General features: G+C 49.0%; 1 protein-coding gene across 1 annotated transcript in view; it reads left to right on the forward strand.

Moving 5' to 3' along the window:
* Positions 1 to 6,055, forward strand: part of asap3 (ArfGAP with SH3 domain, ankyrin repeat and PH domain 3) — a 43,168-nt gene extending 37,113 nt beyond the window's left edge. The window contains 5 exon segments of the mRNA XM_064320813.1: positions 779 to 968; positions 1,405 to 1,663; positions 2,903 to 3,113; positions 3,867 to 3,995; positions 4,202 to 6,055. Of these exon segments, the coding sequence (XP_064176883.1) occupies positions 779 to 968; positions 1,405 to 1,663; positions 2,903 to 3,113; positions 3,867 to 3,995; positions 4,202 to 4,276 (864 nt within the window). The 3' untranslated portion in view covers positions 4,277 to 6,055.
* The last annotated feature ends 10,137 nt before the right edge of the window (positions 6,056 to 16,192 follow it).

The following is a 16,192-nucleotide window of genomic DNA, read 5'->3' on the forward strand; positions in this document are numbered from 1 at the left end:
AATCACTGTCTGTGCTGTGCTTTAAAAAAAAATAGTTCTGTGGAATTATTTCATTAGGTCAGTTCTGGAGTTGTCATTGGAATGAAATGCATAATTTAAGAGGTGGAATGTCAGTGAATGAGAATCCAGGCCAGCGCTGCATTCTGTCTGTCTACTGTAATCGCATCCTTAACACGCTGTTGTCTGTGTGTATGTGTGTGTGTGTGTGTGTGTGTGTGTTTGTGTGTGGGTTCCCTGTGTGTGTGTGTGTGTGTATGTGTGTGTTTGTGTGTGTGTGCGTGCGTGTGTGTGTGTGTGCATGTGCCTGTATGTGTGTCTGTGTGCGTGTGTGTGTGTGTGTGCATGTGCCTGTATGTTTTGTGGTTGGTGTGTTGTATGTGTGTGTGTGTGTGTGCGTGATGTGCCTGTATGTGTGTGTGCTGGTGTGTGTGTGGCTGTGTGTGTGTGTGGTGCGTGTGTGTGTGTGCTTGTGTGCGTGGTGCGTGTCGTCTGTGTGTGTGTTTGTGTGTGTGGTTGTGTGTGTTGTGTGTTGTGTTGTGTGCGTGTGTGTGTGTGTGTGTGCGTGTGTGCGTGTGTGCGTGTGTGGTGTGTGCGTGTGCGTGTGCGTGTGCGTTGTGTGTATGTGTGTGTGTGTGTGTGCGTGTGCTGTGTATGTGTGTGTGTGTGTGTGTGTGGTGCGTGTGTGTGTGTTGTGTGTGTTTGTGGGGGTGGTGCGTGTGGTGCGTGGTCGTGCGTGGGCGTGGTGGTGGTGTGTGTGTGTGTGTGTGTGTGTGTCCAGGTGAGCCCCCTCCCCAGGAACCTGCGCTTTCCCTACGGTGGTGCCTCCCCATCTTGCTGGAATTCGGCCAAAGCCAATGTTGCCAACAAGACCTACGAGAACGTGGACTTCCTGTACGGCAGCCAGCCTGCCAACAGCGCCCCCTCTGGTAGGACGCCACCACCGCTGCCCGCCAAAGCCATCCAGAGAGGTAAGGAGAAGGGGAGGAAACAGGAAACGATCCCCTGCAGACAGTGCTGGAACATGCCCGTCTGTCACAAACAGGATTACTAAGTTAGCTGGATAACAGCGCTGAGTAAAACCCGGAACAGCTCTTTTCACTGCAGTCCATGTTCCAGATTTGAGAGCGTTTCCGGGTTTTGCAGCTATTCAGCTGACTTCGTAATCCTGCTCTGTGAAACAGGCCTCAGATCTTCATTCGATGCAGCAACCTTTTTGTGATGAAAGGAAGGGCCATCGTGTGGCGTAGAGGTCTATGGTTCGCGTGATTATCTTTGGAGAAGAAAACCTGGAGCTCTGTGACTTCCTGTGTCTGTTTCCTAGCTCAGTTTTGTCACTTCCTGTCTCGCTCACGTTGACCTCACCCGCTCCCCCCATCCCGCCCCACCCCGCCCCGCCCCTTGCAGGACGCTCCGATCCCCAGATTTCCATCTCCACTCGGGAGGGCAACGGCCACGTCCGCCGCTCGTCCAATCCCACGTCCTATAGGCCTAGCCTCGCCTCCCTGGCCCCTGACGGACAGGCCCAGGCGACCCGCCTGCCCCGGTCGCCTCAGGGGGGCGTGATGCGGGGGCAGAGGCCGATGGTGTCCTGGGAGGGGCAGCCCCCGACGGGCCAGGGGGGGTCTCCCGCCACCTCACCCCAGAACACACAGGGACCAATCAGGTGGGGCCCTGAACGGTTTCGTCTTTCTTTCCTCTTTCCTCTCTACCTTCTCCCATATCCCTAACAGCAGTGTGGCGTAATGGTTAGGGAACTGGGCTTTGCAACTCCAGGGTTGCAGGTTTGATTCCTAGGTGGGGCACAGCCGTTGTGCTCTTGAAGAAAGGCCCTTACGGTGAATTGCTTCAGTAGATTTGCAGCTGTGTAAATTGATTGTGAGGGGAAAAAACAACAATATCTATTTATAATTATAATGACAGATTACTGGCTGTGCCCCGATTCAATGCAGTCTCTCCCCCCCCCCCCAAATTCAGTGCAGTTCAATAATGCTTCATAAGCATGACTGCAAATAACTGCGTTGCCAGAGCTATTAATAATGAAACAAGATTATCAGTAAACAATGCAGTAAAAAAAACAGAAACATTCACATTAAATGATTAAAAAACAATACCATAATGTTGCTCAGTATGTGCTTCTTTTTTTTGCCTCTTTCTCTCTCTCTTCCTCTCTTTCTCTCTCTCTCCACCTCTTCTGCTCTTTCCCACCTCCATATTCTCCTGCTAGTGGAATACTTTATGACACAGCCTTATTACTGCCTCCGGTTGCGCAATAGTAAAATATATAGGAGCAGTTCCCTTCCGTGTGCTCCGCATGGGGAACAGTGAATCTGCTGCATCACTCACTGGCTGCGTCAGCATCGTTGATCTCTCTCTGCACCGCAGCCGTCAATCTTTGCATATGGCGCCCTCTACTGGAGTCATTTATATTTTTCAAATTTGACATTTGTGGTAGTTTTAATACCCACTCTCCATTCCCCCCACACTTTTTCACATTATAAATTAAAAAAAGGCATTTGTTTGATATGTTTTTAAAAAAATATATATTTTAGATTAAATTATTACATTCTGAAGCACTGGTACTCCTCTTGCTACTACTGTGCAACTGATTAATACGCTTAATATGTTAATATTTATTATTTAATTATTATTTTGAAAATATGAAAGTAAAAATGTAATGTGTAATACACAGTGTGTGTAGGTCTGTATTAAATGCGTGTTATGTTGTTTCATCCACATAAGTGTATTTTAACAAAGAAGTACTTTTTTTTTTTTTAAGTAGCACAATTTTTCGGTTGCTGCGATTAAATTTGTTTCACTTGTGAGCTGTTTGTAACCTTCTGCCTGTTGCGTGTGTGTGTGTGCGTGTGTGCGTGTGTGTGTGTGCGCGCGTGTGTGCGCGCAGCTCGGACAAGACCACCTCGTACCGACGGACCAGCAGCGGCGGGCAGGGGAAGTGCGCCGTGACATCATCAACCTGCGCCCCGGCATCGCCGGCGATCGCGGGGAGCCAGGAGGACCTGTACAGCAGCCCGGCGGAGAATGCCCCGCCCGCAGCCCCGCCCGCGTCCTCGCCCGTCGTCGCTCCTATGCCCCGCCCACGCGGGAACGCCATGGTAAGAGGGCGCCGTTGTCGTCGCACTGAGCCACAGGACCCTGTGCCTAAAACAGCACACTTGCCTACTATTGAGTGTATAAGTTGAGTACACTGGATGAGAAAGTTGTTGAGCAGGCAACAGCTCAGTGTAGTGTACTTAAAATCCATGACATTACAATACAGGCATTTGGCAGACGCTCTTATCGAGAGCGACGTACAACAAAGTGTATAACCATAACCAGGAACAAGTGTGTTGAAAACCCTAGAGGGAAGTACAGTACCAAGTGCAGGGAACGACCGCGTAGTTTATCTTGGACCCTGTAGGTTAATCTGATTGGTTCCCTGGGTGACAAACTTAATTCAGAGGTTTCGCTGAGCGTGCACGTGAGAGCACACTTTTCAGGAAGTAAACCACACTTTTTAGGAGGATGTCCCATGAATCAGAGAGGAAGAGGCGGGGCCTTTTTACGAGAAGGGCGGTAGCTCCTGTGACACTTCAGTAGTACCACTGTAAAATAGTATGGAGGATTTTTTTTTCCGCATACTGCCCATGTGTCTCCCAGATGAAGCAGTGACCTGTGATTGGTTTATTTAAAAAAGGGGCGTGTCCCACTCAGGTGAGGCACAGGGGTGTGTCCCGTTTGTAAAAGGGGCACGTCTCTCAGGTGAGGCGCAGGGCCGTGTGTCCGGTTTGTAAAAAGGGGCGTGTCGCGCCAGTTGAAGCAGTGAGCTGTGATTGGTTTATTTAAAAAAGGGGGCGTGTCTCTCGCAGTCACAGACGAAGCCGCGGCGGAAGCGGGTTCAGGCGCTGGTGGACTGCCGGACCACCGGCGGCGAGCAGCTGGCCTTCTTCAAGAACGAGGTCATCGTAGTGACGAGCATGGAGGACTCCCATTGGTGGGTAAGTGGGAACTAAGCTCCTCCCTCTACCGGATAGCCCCGCCCACTGTGAAATAATAACGACGCCCGAAGGACAGGGCAGGGGGATGAGGCTTTAGAGCGGTGTAGAAGGGAGAAGGGTTCTAAGAGCAGGACCGCGTCTTGGATGTTGAGCGGAAGTGCTCGGAATGTTCCGGAATGATTGTAACTCGCCGCTTCTGTGTGCAGGTGGGCCACATTGAAGGCGATGCGTCCAGGTGCGGGTCCTTCCCCGTCAACTACGTGCACAAGCTCCCCGACTGACCGCGGTGGGGGGGAGGGGACAAGGGACACGGGCCGGGCCGGGCCGACCCAGCAGAACCACCTCCCCTCTCCAGGTACGCTCCTCCGGACCCAAGAACCCCACACCTGCCTGACGAACGGGACCGGAAAACACCACGTCTTCAAAGCTACTCACTCGAAGACAGAGGAGGGGAATAAAGACCATGTACAGCTTGCGATGCCTGTTTTTGGAACCACTTTGTCACGGTGTATATAAACTTTATAAAAATATTTTTTTGTATATAAACTCCTGAATGGCACAGCCCCTCTGGAGTCGAACCTGTAACCCCCCAGCACTACGGCCAGGATGGGCCTCCTGCCACCAAGCTAACGGACTGGACCTCTCGGGAGGACTTGACAGCATGTGATGCTGATGACCACAACAACTTTGTTCTTATTTGTATTACTATTGTCGCTATTTTATTAATATTTTTATGAAAAATTGGAACGGGAAAGACTTGCGTTGAGGGAGAGCGCAGGTTGTGTGATTGTGCAAATGACAGCACGGTCGCTCCGCTCTCCTTCGCTGAAACCGCTAATTCTCTTCGGTGACATTGCTTTACGGTCACTTGGCGGATGATTTTCATCGTATCATAGCAACAAGGCGGTCGGCTCCAGTCTTCCTGTCTTCCTTCCGTGTCCTTCCTCCCTCGTCCTGAGGTATCCGGCGAGTAAGAGGCGTTCCCCGTGCTCTGTTACAGTTTTATGGATGTTTACGAGGAGGACGTCCGCTGCACGACGGGAACGTCTCTGGCTCAGCGGCACGTTCAGAGACTGAACTCGCAGCACTTAACAACGTGGAGCTGGCCGCCTGCAGAACCCTGTTCTGATACGCCGCAGTGCATTCTGGGAACGGAAGGACAAGCTCCCGCTTGATCGTATCGTCATGTGACCCCGGGGACCCGTTGCATTCTGGGAAGGGCCCGTGTGGCCTTGCGGAAGGAATTGCGCCGAGCTGGAGAAGAGGTCGATTAGAGGTCACTGTGGCGCTGAGATGAGAAACTGCAGAGGATTCTGGGAGGAAAGGGAAGCGTTCAGAGACGCACGTTTGCCAAGTAGCGGCTAAGGAGAAAAAAACGGGCCCAGAGTTTCAGCGTAAAGTGCACATTTCGTCTTGAAATAAAATGACCTTTGACCTTCATTTATCACGCAGCTGTGAAGTATTTTTCGTGCCGGAACATTATAGAAATTCCAAAATAGGGGGAAAAAAACAATTTAAAAATGGCAGCAATGGCTCTTATTGACAGAAACTAAGTAATTCAGGTGTTTTGCCTCGCTCCAGGGTACAATGCCTCACCTGAGAAACTAGCAGCTGCTGCAGCAAGCCCTCTTTCCCAGCAATCATACCAACACGCCCATATGGAAGTTCACAATTTGCAGTTAATTCAGCCAGTCGGGTCTGGACCAGGGGTAGTCCTTTAGCCAATCAGATTTGGACCAGAGATACTGTTTCTGCCAATCAGGTTTGGACCAGAGGAAAGCACCAGCGTAAATCAGATACTAATCGGTAGGTTTAAACACGTTGTTATTGCGGTAGTTGGTTTTAGAGGCTTTTTCCCCATTCCCACAGTTCCCCTTGTACTGGTGTAAATCTAAATAGAACACTGCATCAACTTGAATATCAGCAGTCCTATTTGTGCGGTTTTGTACAGTTTGTATATTATTATTTTTAATCTTTTTTTTTTTTGGCTGATATCATCTGCAATGTCAATGGATTTTATTTTCTGAAGTGATCATTAAAGAAGTTCCTTTTACTCCTAATCTTAATAAGTAAAGTTTTGTAGCTGTGGGGTGGTGGGTGTGGCATGTGGAATGTACATACATTAGTCACCGCAGAGCATTCCTAAGCACCTGCTAACATACTTATGAATTCATATACTGTAATGCCCTATGTTTATATAATGTATTTATATATGCGTAAGTGCTTAAATGCACTGAATGCACACACTCTGTGATGTAAGAACATTAAGTTATGTAATATATAATCATGCAAAATGAATGGACAGCATTAATGACTTAATGCTGTTTTTTAAATAAATATCTTCTACATTTAAACAAAAAAAGATAAAGTACATATCCCCCCCCTTCCCCCTCCAATTTTTTCCACAAGGAGAAAGGGAGGAAAAAGTCTAAAGATCGATATTGAAATATTCATGGAGGCGCTGGTTTCCAAATATAGAATGTGATAAATAGTGAATGTGGAATGTGACGTCTGATGTCAGTTCTATGGGAGACGGGGTTAAAGGAATGGTCTTCCTCCTCCTCCTCCTCTTATGCCACCCCTCCACCTCCCCATGGGTGTAGCTGATACCTGCCTGGGCAAAGAGGGTAGGGGCCCGCCCCAATGCCCTTGTCAGTCATACAGGGAGCAGCGAGGGTGGGATGGGACAGGCAAAAAGTGCAAAATTTCTTTTAAAAAAAAGAAAAAAGATTTTTCAAGAACATTTCTTTCAAAGTAAAGGGATATAAGCAACTGGAAAAAAGCAGAATAAAAAAAATGCAAAAAGCACAGGGTCCACTGACTTTTTTTTTTTTCCGGCTGACCCAGAACTCAACCATTACATTAGCATTTCAGGACTCTGAGGTGCTCTTACCCAGAGTAGCTCGCACAGATTACCGTTTCAGACGCAGACGGATGTATTTCGCCGAAGCGGCTCAGGTTATTTACCTTCGCAAAAAGGTACGCCAGCCGCGCCCCACCCGAAAAATCGAACCCGCAACCTCAGAGCGACTGAGCCCAACCATCCCTGCCCGTTACGCTGCAACCGTTGCCATAGCAACCAAGAGTTGCTATATCAAGAGCAATTACAGTTAGCCCCCACCCTGCTGTCAAATTTGGCATGGAACATGTAGCAGGCTGTTAGGCCTGGAGGATTAAATACAGAAGGAGCAGACAAATGCGCTGCATCTCTCTCCCGAAATCATACAAATCCCAGGATTAGTGCAAACATCCCCCCCCCCCCGGCTGAGGGATTACCCTGAGTGGGATTGTTGGTGTTAGCAGAGGATCAGAACCTTTCACGGAAAGTGCCGTGAAATGGAGACTATTGGGCCTGATGGGTGGGGGGTGGGTGGATGGGATGGGATGGGATGGGGGAAACACAGCGCGGGGGTCAGGCCACGGGGGTGAGTCAGTCGAGGATGGGGTGGGGTGGGGGGGGGGGGGGGGGGGCAAGGGGTGGTGTCATCAGCTCCAGGGTCATCCGAGTGGCCGTCTGTGCGAGCGGAGGGCATTACATCACCGGCGTCGTCGTTGGCAAGGCCGTCGCCACGGAGACGAAGGGAACCGCGGCAGGCTGCCGGGGCAACCACAAAACAAACCGCAGAACAAACGTTGCGCCGGGGCGCTCAACCGACCCCCGGCCTCGACCTTCTCAATCGCGAATCGACCGAACATCGTCCGCGTTCAGCCAGACGAATCGTCCAGCGGGATGCGTTTTAATTAGTCTTCTTTGTGTTTTCTTTTTAAAAAAAAAAAAAATATATATATACGGACGAATCGTGGTGTAAGTGCTAGCTCAACAGAAGCGCAGAGTGTAGCACAGTGGGTAAGGAACTGGGCTTGTGTAACCGAAAGGTCGCAGGTTCGATTCCCGGGTAAGGACACTGCCGTTGTATCCTTGAGCAAGGTACTTAACCGAAATTGCTTCAGTATATATCCAGCTGTATAAATGGATACAATGTAAAGTGCTATGTAAAAAGTTGTGTAAGTCGCTCTGGATAAGAGCGTCTGCTAAATGCCAGTAATGTAATGCATCACGGCCGACAGAGACAAGTCAGCCGCATGCACAAAGTTGTCCCGCGTGCCGCAGCCCAGCTCGGTCGGCCGGGGCGCGAGCCGCAAGCTTTTAATGGCGTGCCGTAAATCATTAACGGAGAGAGAGAGCTCCGATTCTGACCCCCCCCCCCCCCGCTGGCTCCCTTTAAAACGCGCTAATGGGAGTTTCGACCGCGGCACTTACCGTAAAAAAAAAAAAAAAAACGCAGCGTAAGAAATCCCGCCACCACGATTTCGCGGCTCTGAAGTAAACGGTGGACCAGCGGGGGAAAAACGGACACGTTTCAGACTGGCGTAAAAAAAAACGCAGTTTAAAAAAAAAAAAAATTTAAAAACGATCTTTCGCCGCTGTTGTATCAGCAGAGAGCGGACGGGGTTTTCCGAAGCACGTGACGCAGGACTGCGTTTCAGCCTCTCTCTGCTTCTGCCTGTTTTACGGAAGGGGGAGGAAGAAAAAAAAAAAAAAACACACAGTTTGCTTATTCAGGTCTTTTAATGAGCAGCAAGCTTGTGCACAGAGTAACCGAATGACCTTGCAGTCCTGCAGTGAATTTCCCTTTTTCTTTTGCTTCAGCAATCCGTGAGTGAAATGTGACGTAAAAAGGCCAGCATTTTCGCACCCGAGACAGAAAGAAAAAGGGGTGCAATTAGAGTTGGACGATGCTTCCTCACGGGAAGAACAAGGACAAGGACACCGAGAGCAGCATGGAAAAAAAAAAAAAGTATATAATTAATAAAATAAAGAAACGGCGAAACCCAGAACTTTCTGTCAAGTAAAATTCATTTTTATTTCAGAGTACAGTGTGGAGTACAGCCGTCTGCCTGTGCACTTAAAGCCTAAAAGTGAGAATAAAGGACATAATCCAGCCGTCCCCCGGGTTCAACTCACTGGCTCGTTCGCTCGTGTGCGGTGCGGCCTTCGTCCAGATGCATCGTGGGTAACCGACTAGCGGGGGAGCAGTCAGTCCACCGGAGCAGCAGTTGGGATCACACCAGACCGAGGGGGTAACGGCACACCCCGCGATTTTTCGGAGCGGCGGGGGTTCTGTTTCCTCCCGACTGCGGGAAGTGATGTCACAGTGGCCCCCCGCCACACACACACACACACACACATACCTATCCTCCATTTGCTGAGCAGACAGCCCTGAGCAAGGTGACTTGTGCTGCACTGGTGATGTAACTGCAGGTTGTGCACTTCCTGTTCTCTCAGGAATGGGGGGGGGGGGGATCAAGCAACAACCCCCCCCAACCCCCTTGGCTGCATGCGCCCTCTTGTCTCCCTAGGTGGTTGTAAGGAACCAATCAACACATCAGGTCGGAGCTCTGCTGTATCGAATGGCGGGGGGGTTATTTGGAGGGGGGGGGGGGGGCAGTTAAATCGCAACCTCCTCCCCCCTCAGTGTGGTCAAGCTGCTCCATGTGCTGACAGAGAGGAAAAGCACAGCTTAAATAAGGCCAGCGTCCCAGAGAAACAGAACACAGCTACAGCACAACGCTTCAGCACAGAGCTCCAATGCGGAGCTACAGCACAGAGCACCAGCACAACGCTTCAGCACAGATCACCAGCATAGAGCTCCAGCACAGATCACCAGCACAGAGCTTCAGCACAGAACTCCAGCACAGAGCTACAGCGCAGAGTTCCAGCGCAGAGCTCCAGCACAAATCACCAGCACAGAGCTTCAGCACAGAGCTATAGCATAGATCTCCAGCACAGAGCTACAGCACAGAGTTCCAGCACAGATCTCCAGAACACAGCTACAGTACATAGCTTCAGCACAGATCTCCAGCACAGAGCTCAAACATAATGCACTCTCCTTTTTCCTTTCAAATGAACGTCTGCTCAGCTTTAAAACCATCCTCTGCTTATAAATCAACCATGTGTCCATTTAATTTCAGTTCAAAGCAGAATAATAATAATAATAATAATAATAAAACTTTTATTTGTATAGTCTTTCTTAAACCCAAGGTTGCTTTACAGAGCATGGCAATTACCATAACATGCTGTAAGATTGTAGCGGCTTAACAAATGATAATATAATAAGTAATAACATTAATAATAATAATAATAATAAAATTCAGAAACAAGATGTTCACACTAGTATGTTCACACCAGTACTGTGCTAGGTTTAAGAAAAACAGCACCACCGTACAAATGAAAAATTACAAACACAACAGTGAGTACATTCATTTAGTGCAACCCTTTTACCCTTTTAATTAAATATAAGCCAGCGTGTGAGCTGTGCCAGAGGCAGGACCCAGCCAGTGAGAGAGGACGCCCTACCGGCACTGATGCCTCTGCGTGTGCGTGTGCGTGCGCGCGTGTGTGCGTGCACCCCCGCGCACGTCTGTCTGTGAAATGCGTCACATCCCAGCGTGTGGCAACTGTCCTAATTCAAGGTGTTCGGTGATGTGACGTGACCAAGGTGAGGAAGTAGGTGGGAGTAAAGCTGGGGTGGATGTGTGGTAAGGGGGGTGGGGGCGGGGTGGATGGGGTGGGGGAGTGGGGCGGGTGGCCTAGTTTGTGGTTAGATTGGGGGGGGGGGGGGACAGACTGGCCCGGTTTATGGTTAGGTTGGGGGTGGGGGGGGTGAGGACAGACTGGCCTGGTTTATGGTTAGGTTGGGGGGGGACAGACTGGCCTGGTTTATGGTTAGGTTGGGGTGGGGGGTGAGGACAAACTGGCCTGGTTCATGGTTAGGTTGGGGGGGACAGACTGGCCTCGTTTATGGTTAGGTTGGGGGGGGGGGGGCGGGGAGACAGACAGGCCCGGTTTATGGCTGCCGTTGGAACCATGTGACCCGTTATCCGCTCAGTTTTGTCATGATTCCCATTACCGCGCTTTAGCCTCTCAGCTGCGCAGCTACGCAGCGAACTGGGCCCTGCCTGCCGCAGGCTCCATACAGAGGAAGTGCTGAAAATACTCACGGTCGGACACGCGCGGACGTACATTCATGCTGCTTTTGTGTGTGGGCCTGTAGCTCTTTGGGAAAGTGTTTTTTTTTTTCTTCCTTTCATTCTTCTTCCTCATAACGAAATAACATAGCTTCGCAGCGCAGAAAAAAGTATGCATGAGACGGTTGCTTCAGAGGTCAGAGGTCAGAGGTCGAAGTGATCAGCGGCAGATGAAACCAATCACGGCTGAGGTTGTTGTTCGTACAATCACTCACTAGGGCTGACCTAACGGCATTAAAACACGTACGTTGAATAAGGCATTGCAAGAGCAGGGGAGGAATACTCTACACACAAGCCTAGCGAACACAGGAATGAATATGTACAGTGTGTCCCAAGCTCGATTTAGCCTAATCAAAAGGGGCTTAAGCAACCTGGTTAGCAGAGCATATCTACAGTACATACACCGACTGTGTGTGTGTGTGTGAGAAAGGGAGAGAGAGAAAGGCTCAAATAAGGCTTAAATAAGCCACCTTAAGTTTGATTAAGTAAATATTTTCTGCTTGTATTTCAATAAGTATGACACTACAAATCTGATTCCTCGATATGGGGAGATCACTCTGAGATACATAACTGGAAAACTTACATTCTAATATATAGGCCTATTAGCAAATATTTGCGATGAGAATAAGCAGGCATTGGTTGGATCGCAGGAACAACAGTAGCCCTTGTTTGAAAGACAGACTGATAAATTCTAAAGCAAAGCCTATATTTTTCAAAATACAGATTGAGTTTGTGATTCTACACGAGCATAGAAGCAAGTCTTTCGCAGGCAGCAAACTGTGTGACGTTCAGTGAATCCCGCGCGCGCGTCAGCGGCTCGTCCACGCGTTACCCCAGGAATTTATGATACAGAATTAACTTCGAACGTTGCCAGATGCGTATGTCATAAATTCACTTCTTAACCGACGGCGACGAGGGACAAGCTCGCCGTCGTGTGAAAACAATGCACAAGCGACACTGACAGCGCAGGTATCAAAGCGCATTCTACAAATTAGCGTCATTGCTGCAGACTATTGCAGTGAGAGCAAGCAAGCCGAGGGAGGAAACGGGGTGACGGAAATAGCATAGCACATATCCTGCGACAAAGAGAGTTTTGATACCTCTTACTCCCATGTGACAACACGTAGTAACAGCATACGCTGGTGTAGCTACTTCATCATTCTGACCTACATGGAAAAATGTTGCTTTGACATTGCTTGATGCCCTCTTTTTGCTGGAGAAATTATTCAGGATTCCTGAACTGCGCGCCGGCTCTCGCTTTATCGCGACTTCCAAGACCGTTTAAAAGCAACACGTCACTGAACCATCGTACTATCTCTTGGTAAAGCTAGTAAGGGTTTACGGACGTCTTATGGAATCGTTCTGTGAATTTCTCTGTCGATCGATTTTTCAACTAGCGTTATAGCTAATCACAGGCGCATCAACGTATTCCTGTATCATATAGCGTAGACTATCACAAACCGCCTTAAATCAGCATAAATAAATCAGAGATTGACATAGGGAATAATTTACTCCATCACTGATAATGGAGGTTGCACATTCTACCGGAATGCAGTTTTCAGTTCTATTCAACCAGCAACGAGGTCTGATAGTGGAACGCTCGTTTTAAATGACAGGGGTTTAAAAGTTGTTGTTTTTGTTGCATCTTGTGTTGTGCGTGTCTGTGTTTTAACGTCGAAGGGTTTTTAAAGCCATGCGGAAACATCAGGACAAAGTTAACTGCCGGAAAGGACTCATCGGTTCAATACTGGCTGCAAATAGCACTGAAAGCACAGCCATTTGCTGTCTCGCGGGAGACAATGGTTTCAGTCGAACATGATGGATGACGGAACAAATTAATGGGCAGAATGGGATGCACGCGCAGGAAAACGGATCGAGTGCTTTCACAGCTGCAGGAATTCACAACAATTTTCTTATTAAATCGACGGTCTAACAAGAGCTTGTTATTCATTAGCAAAAATATGTTATTTATCTGATTATAACTAGGTCTATAACTAGTGATTTCACGACCTGTACATTTGCAACTTTCTTAAAGCAAGTCATCCTACAGCAGCTAAGATAGCCTGCTTATGCCAAAGAACATTCTAGGATAACATTCAACAGCATACAACAATTATCAGTATTTCTTATTCAGGTTATCGTATAGAAAACAGTACGATTTAAGTATGAGGTGCTAAATTGAGAGTTTAGAATAGATTCTAGACGCCATACTCCTTTGTTTTTGTAACGTGCACACGTGACTTTCTGATCTAGATACGTGAGGCACAAACTCTCTACATTTACACACATCTAAATTGTATTTCTCTGTGCATTTATACTGACTTACCAGAACAGATGGAGATGTGAAGCAATAAGAAGGCTCAAGTAAAAGTTAAAAGAGGACAATCACTCACAAAACTCATTCCTGATGCTATGTCGGAAAGCGGGTCGCTGCTCTATGTGGGAGTGGCGGAAAGGAGTCGGAGAAGATGCGCGTGCAGGGCTAATCAATCGGTAAACGTCGTTGACCGACCCTGAAAGACAACCGTCTTCACTGTGGAGTCTGTGTCACGTGCGGCCCTTGCCTTGACTAAGCTCTCAGGTGAAGCGATTTCAACCTGTTACCTAGACCCTAGACCCCCCTGCAGAGAGGAGAGGACAGGTAGGATCTGTTCTCCCTCCAAAAACACGCTCTTACTCTGCCTATTGGCCTACATAAAATGCCAGTGGTTGCATTACAAGTTGCGCACATAAAAAATAGCGTGAAATCTGCATGCATATAATCTGCATATTGGCCCATTTATACGGTGATTACGGTTAAGAGAGATCTCGCTGGCAAACAGTGCACACAACCAGGTCCTCTTTAGAATAGTCTGTGGTTTTTCTCTTGGACAAATATTTAAATTACCCTCTATTTATCCAGGAGAGAAAAAACCAAAACAAAAAAAATGATTAAATAAGCTATTAAATAACTTTGATTCTATAAAGACTTTTAGTTGCATCACGTCTTTTCTTTCTCTTTGTTCTTTTGTTTTTTTTTTCTAAGGTCCACTTCAGGTCTTTGAAAAGTCATTGTGAATCTCTTTCTTCTGTTCAAGAGGTCATAGAGCGCAGTCCTCCACAGCGGCCTCGTCCCTGTCCGCTGCTCAACGCCGCGCGGACAGCCGCGGTGCCCACTGAACGCTTCAGCACACCTGTTCCCCCTTGCATCATGCACCAGAGTTTCAGGCCGCAGCAAAAAAAATAAAAAAAATAGTTAAATGGCGCGATCTTGGTACGCGGACACTCAGCTGCGAAGCGCTGACAGGCCGTTGCTGTCCTCAAGAAAAACGAAATGACCCCTAAATACGCGAAACAAGTTTAGCGAAGTTTTTTTTTTTAAAAATCGAAAAACCATTCTGTGTTTGTATCATCATCCACTGAAGAAGTCTTTACGGGGGATGAGATAAGCTTTTTTTTTTTTGTTGTTAAAGCTTTTAGTTGTTTTTTTTTTTTTGTTTGTTTGTATTTAGTATTTTTCATTTAAAAAATACATTCCAGAGGCGTACAAGGGCCAGGGGTTATAGGGTACTGCAAAGAAGCCACAGGTAGGATTAGCCCCCCTCCTCCCCCTGCCCTTCACAAAAAAACATGCCTCTTTTTTCAGCCCCTGGGGGGGTCCCCCGCCCCCCTTTCTTTCTGTGGCACTCCAGGGAGCTGCAGATGCAGGTTGGTAAAGAGGAGGAGAGATGTGTTCTCCTGAAGCTCTGCTGTCTCTCGTTTCAGTACATCTGCACCTCTCTCTCTCTCTTTCTCTCACTCTCCATCTGTCTCATCCCTTCTTTCTTTTCCATTTTTCCCCAGCTTTTAAAAATAAATCTGTTGTTGTAAAAAAAAAAAGATATTTCTTTTTTGGAATGAGGGGGACGAGCGGGCTCAGGCTTCTTAGCAGCCTCACAGCGCGGCGGTTATATAACACCCCCCCCCCTCCGTTTCTCCTCAGTTTTTTTTCTTTCATTTTTTACGTGTGGGAATTAGACGATCGCCTCGTTACCTCATAGGCAGAAACACCTGAGTCACAGTTTCCAGGGAGACTAAGAAAACATCTTTTCCCTCGCTTCTGCCCCCACCGCCCACACCCCCTCACCCCAGGACATCAAAACAACAACAGCCGGCCCGTGGTAGCTGAGAATCGGGGAGGGAAAAAAAAAACCTCCCCAAAAAAAAAATCCAACAGCTGAAGGACGTGCTGTCCATGTATTCTGACACCATGCATCGGAAAACCAACTCATCCAGAAGCCTTAAAAAATCAGATATATTCATATATAAATATTTTAAAGGTAGAATGTTTGAGTCAGTCACCTTTTTTGTTGGGGTGCAGGCACGTCGTAGGGTTCCTTAGGCGAGGGACAGAGAGAGTGAACGAGAAAGAGAAAGAGCAGAAGAGAGAGAGGGAGAGATAAATAGAGATGGAGAAAGAGAGAGGGAGAGAGAGATGGGGGGGCGGTGGGCTGTGGAAGCCCAGGTGAAGCTGGGTTTGTTCCTGGGTGGAGGCGGCGATGGCGATGAGGAGGCAGGCGATGTTGGGGTGCGGGGGGGGGGGGGGGGGCGTACCCCCTGTTACTTGAGCTTGACGGGCCAGGGCAGGCAGGTGCGCAGGCCCAGCATGGACGAGAAGACGATGGTGGGCCGGTGCCTCCTGAAGCGCAGGCCCTTCTTCAGCCTCTGGCCGTTCTCGGCGGCGAGCAGCTCCCCCTGCTGGGCGGCGCCGGCGATGCGGGCCACCAGCTCGCCGTGCTCGGCCGCCTCCCGCTCCGACCGGACGAACACCTGCCGCAGCTCCTCCAGGCGGCTCTCCATGTCGCGGATCACGCGCTGCCGCTCCTCCACCTCCAGGAGGCGCCGGCGAGCTGCCTCGAACTCCATGCTGGAGCTGGGCGTGACCAGTCGGGACGAGGGGGCGGTGGCGGCGGCCGACGGGGGCTCGGAGCGGCCCGGCCCCGCCGGCGCCCGCTGGAAGTCCCCCATGGAGACGGAGCGACGGGAGCAGGAGGAAGGGGCCCGTCGGAGCTTGGGGTCGGCCTCCGCCTCCTCGGTCTCCTCATCTTCCTCGATTTCGCGGAAGCGTCCTTTCATGGCTTCTGCCCCAGGGAGCTCTCCCTTCTCTTCCTCTTTCCTCTGGTCTTCTAATGGACTCTCTTCCTCTCTCC

This window comes from Anguilla rostrata, chromosome 1, assembly GCF_018555375.3.
Source record: "Anguilla rostrata isolate EN2019 chromosome 1, ASM1855537v3, whole genome shotgun sequence".
NCBI lineage: Eukaryota > Metazoa > Chordata > Actinopteri > Anguilliformes > Anguillidae > Anguilla > Anguilla rostrata.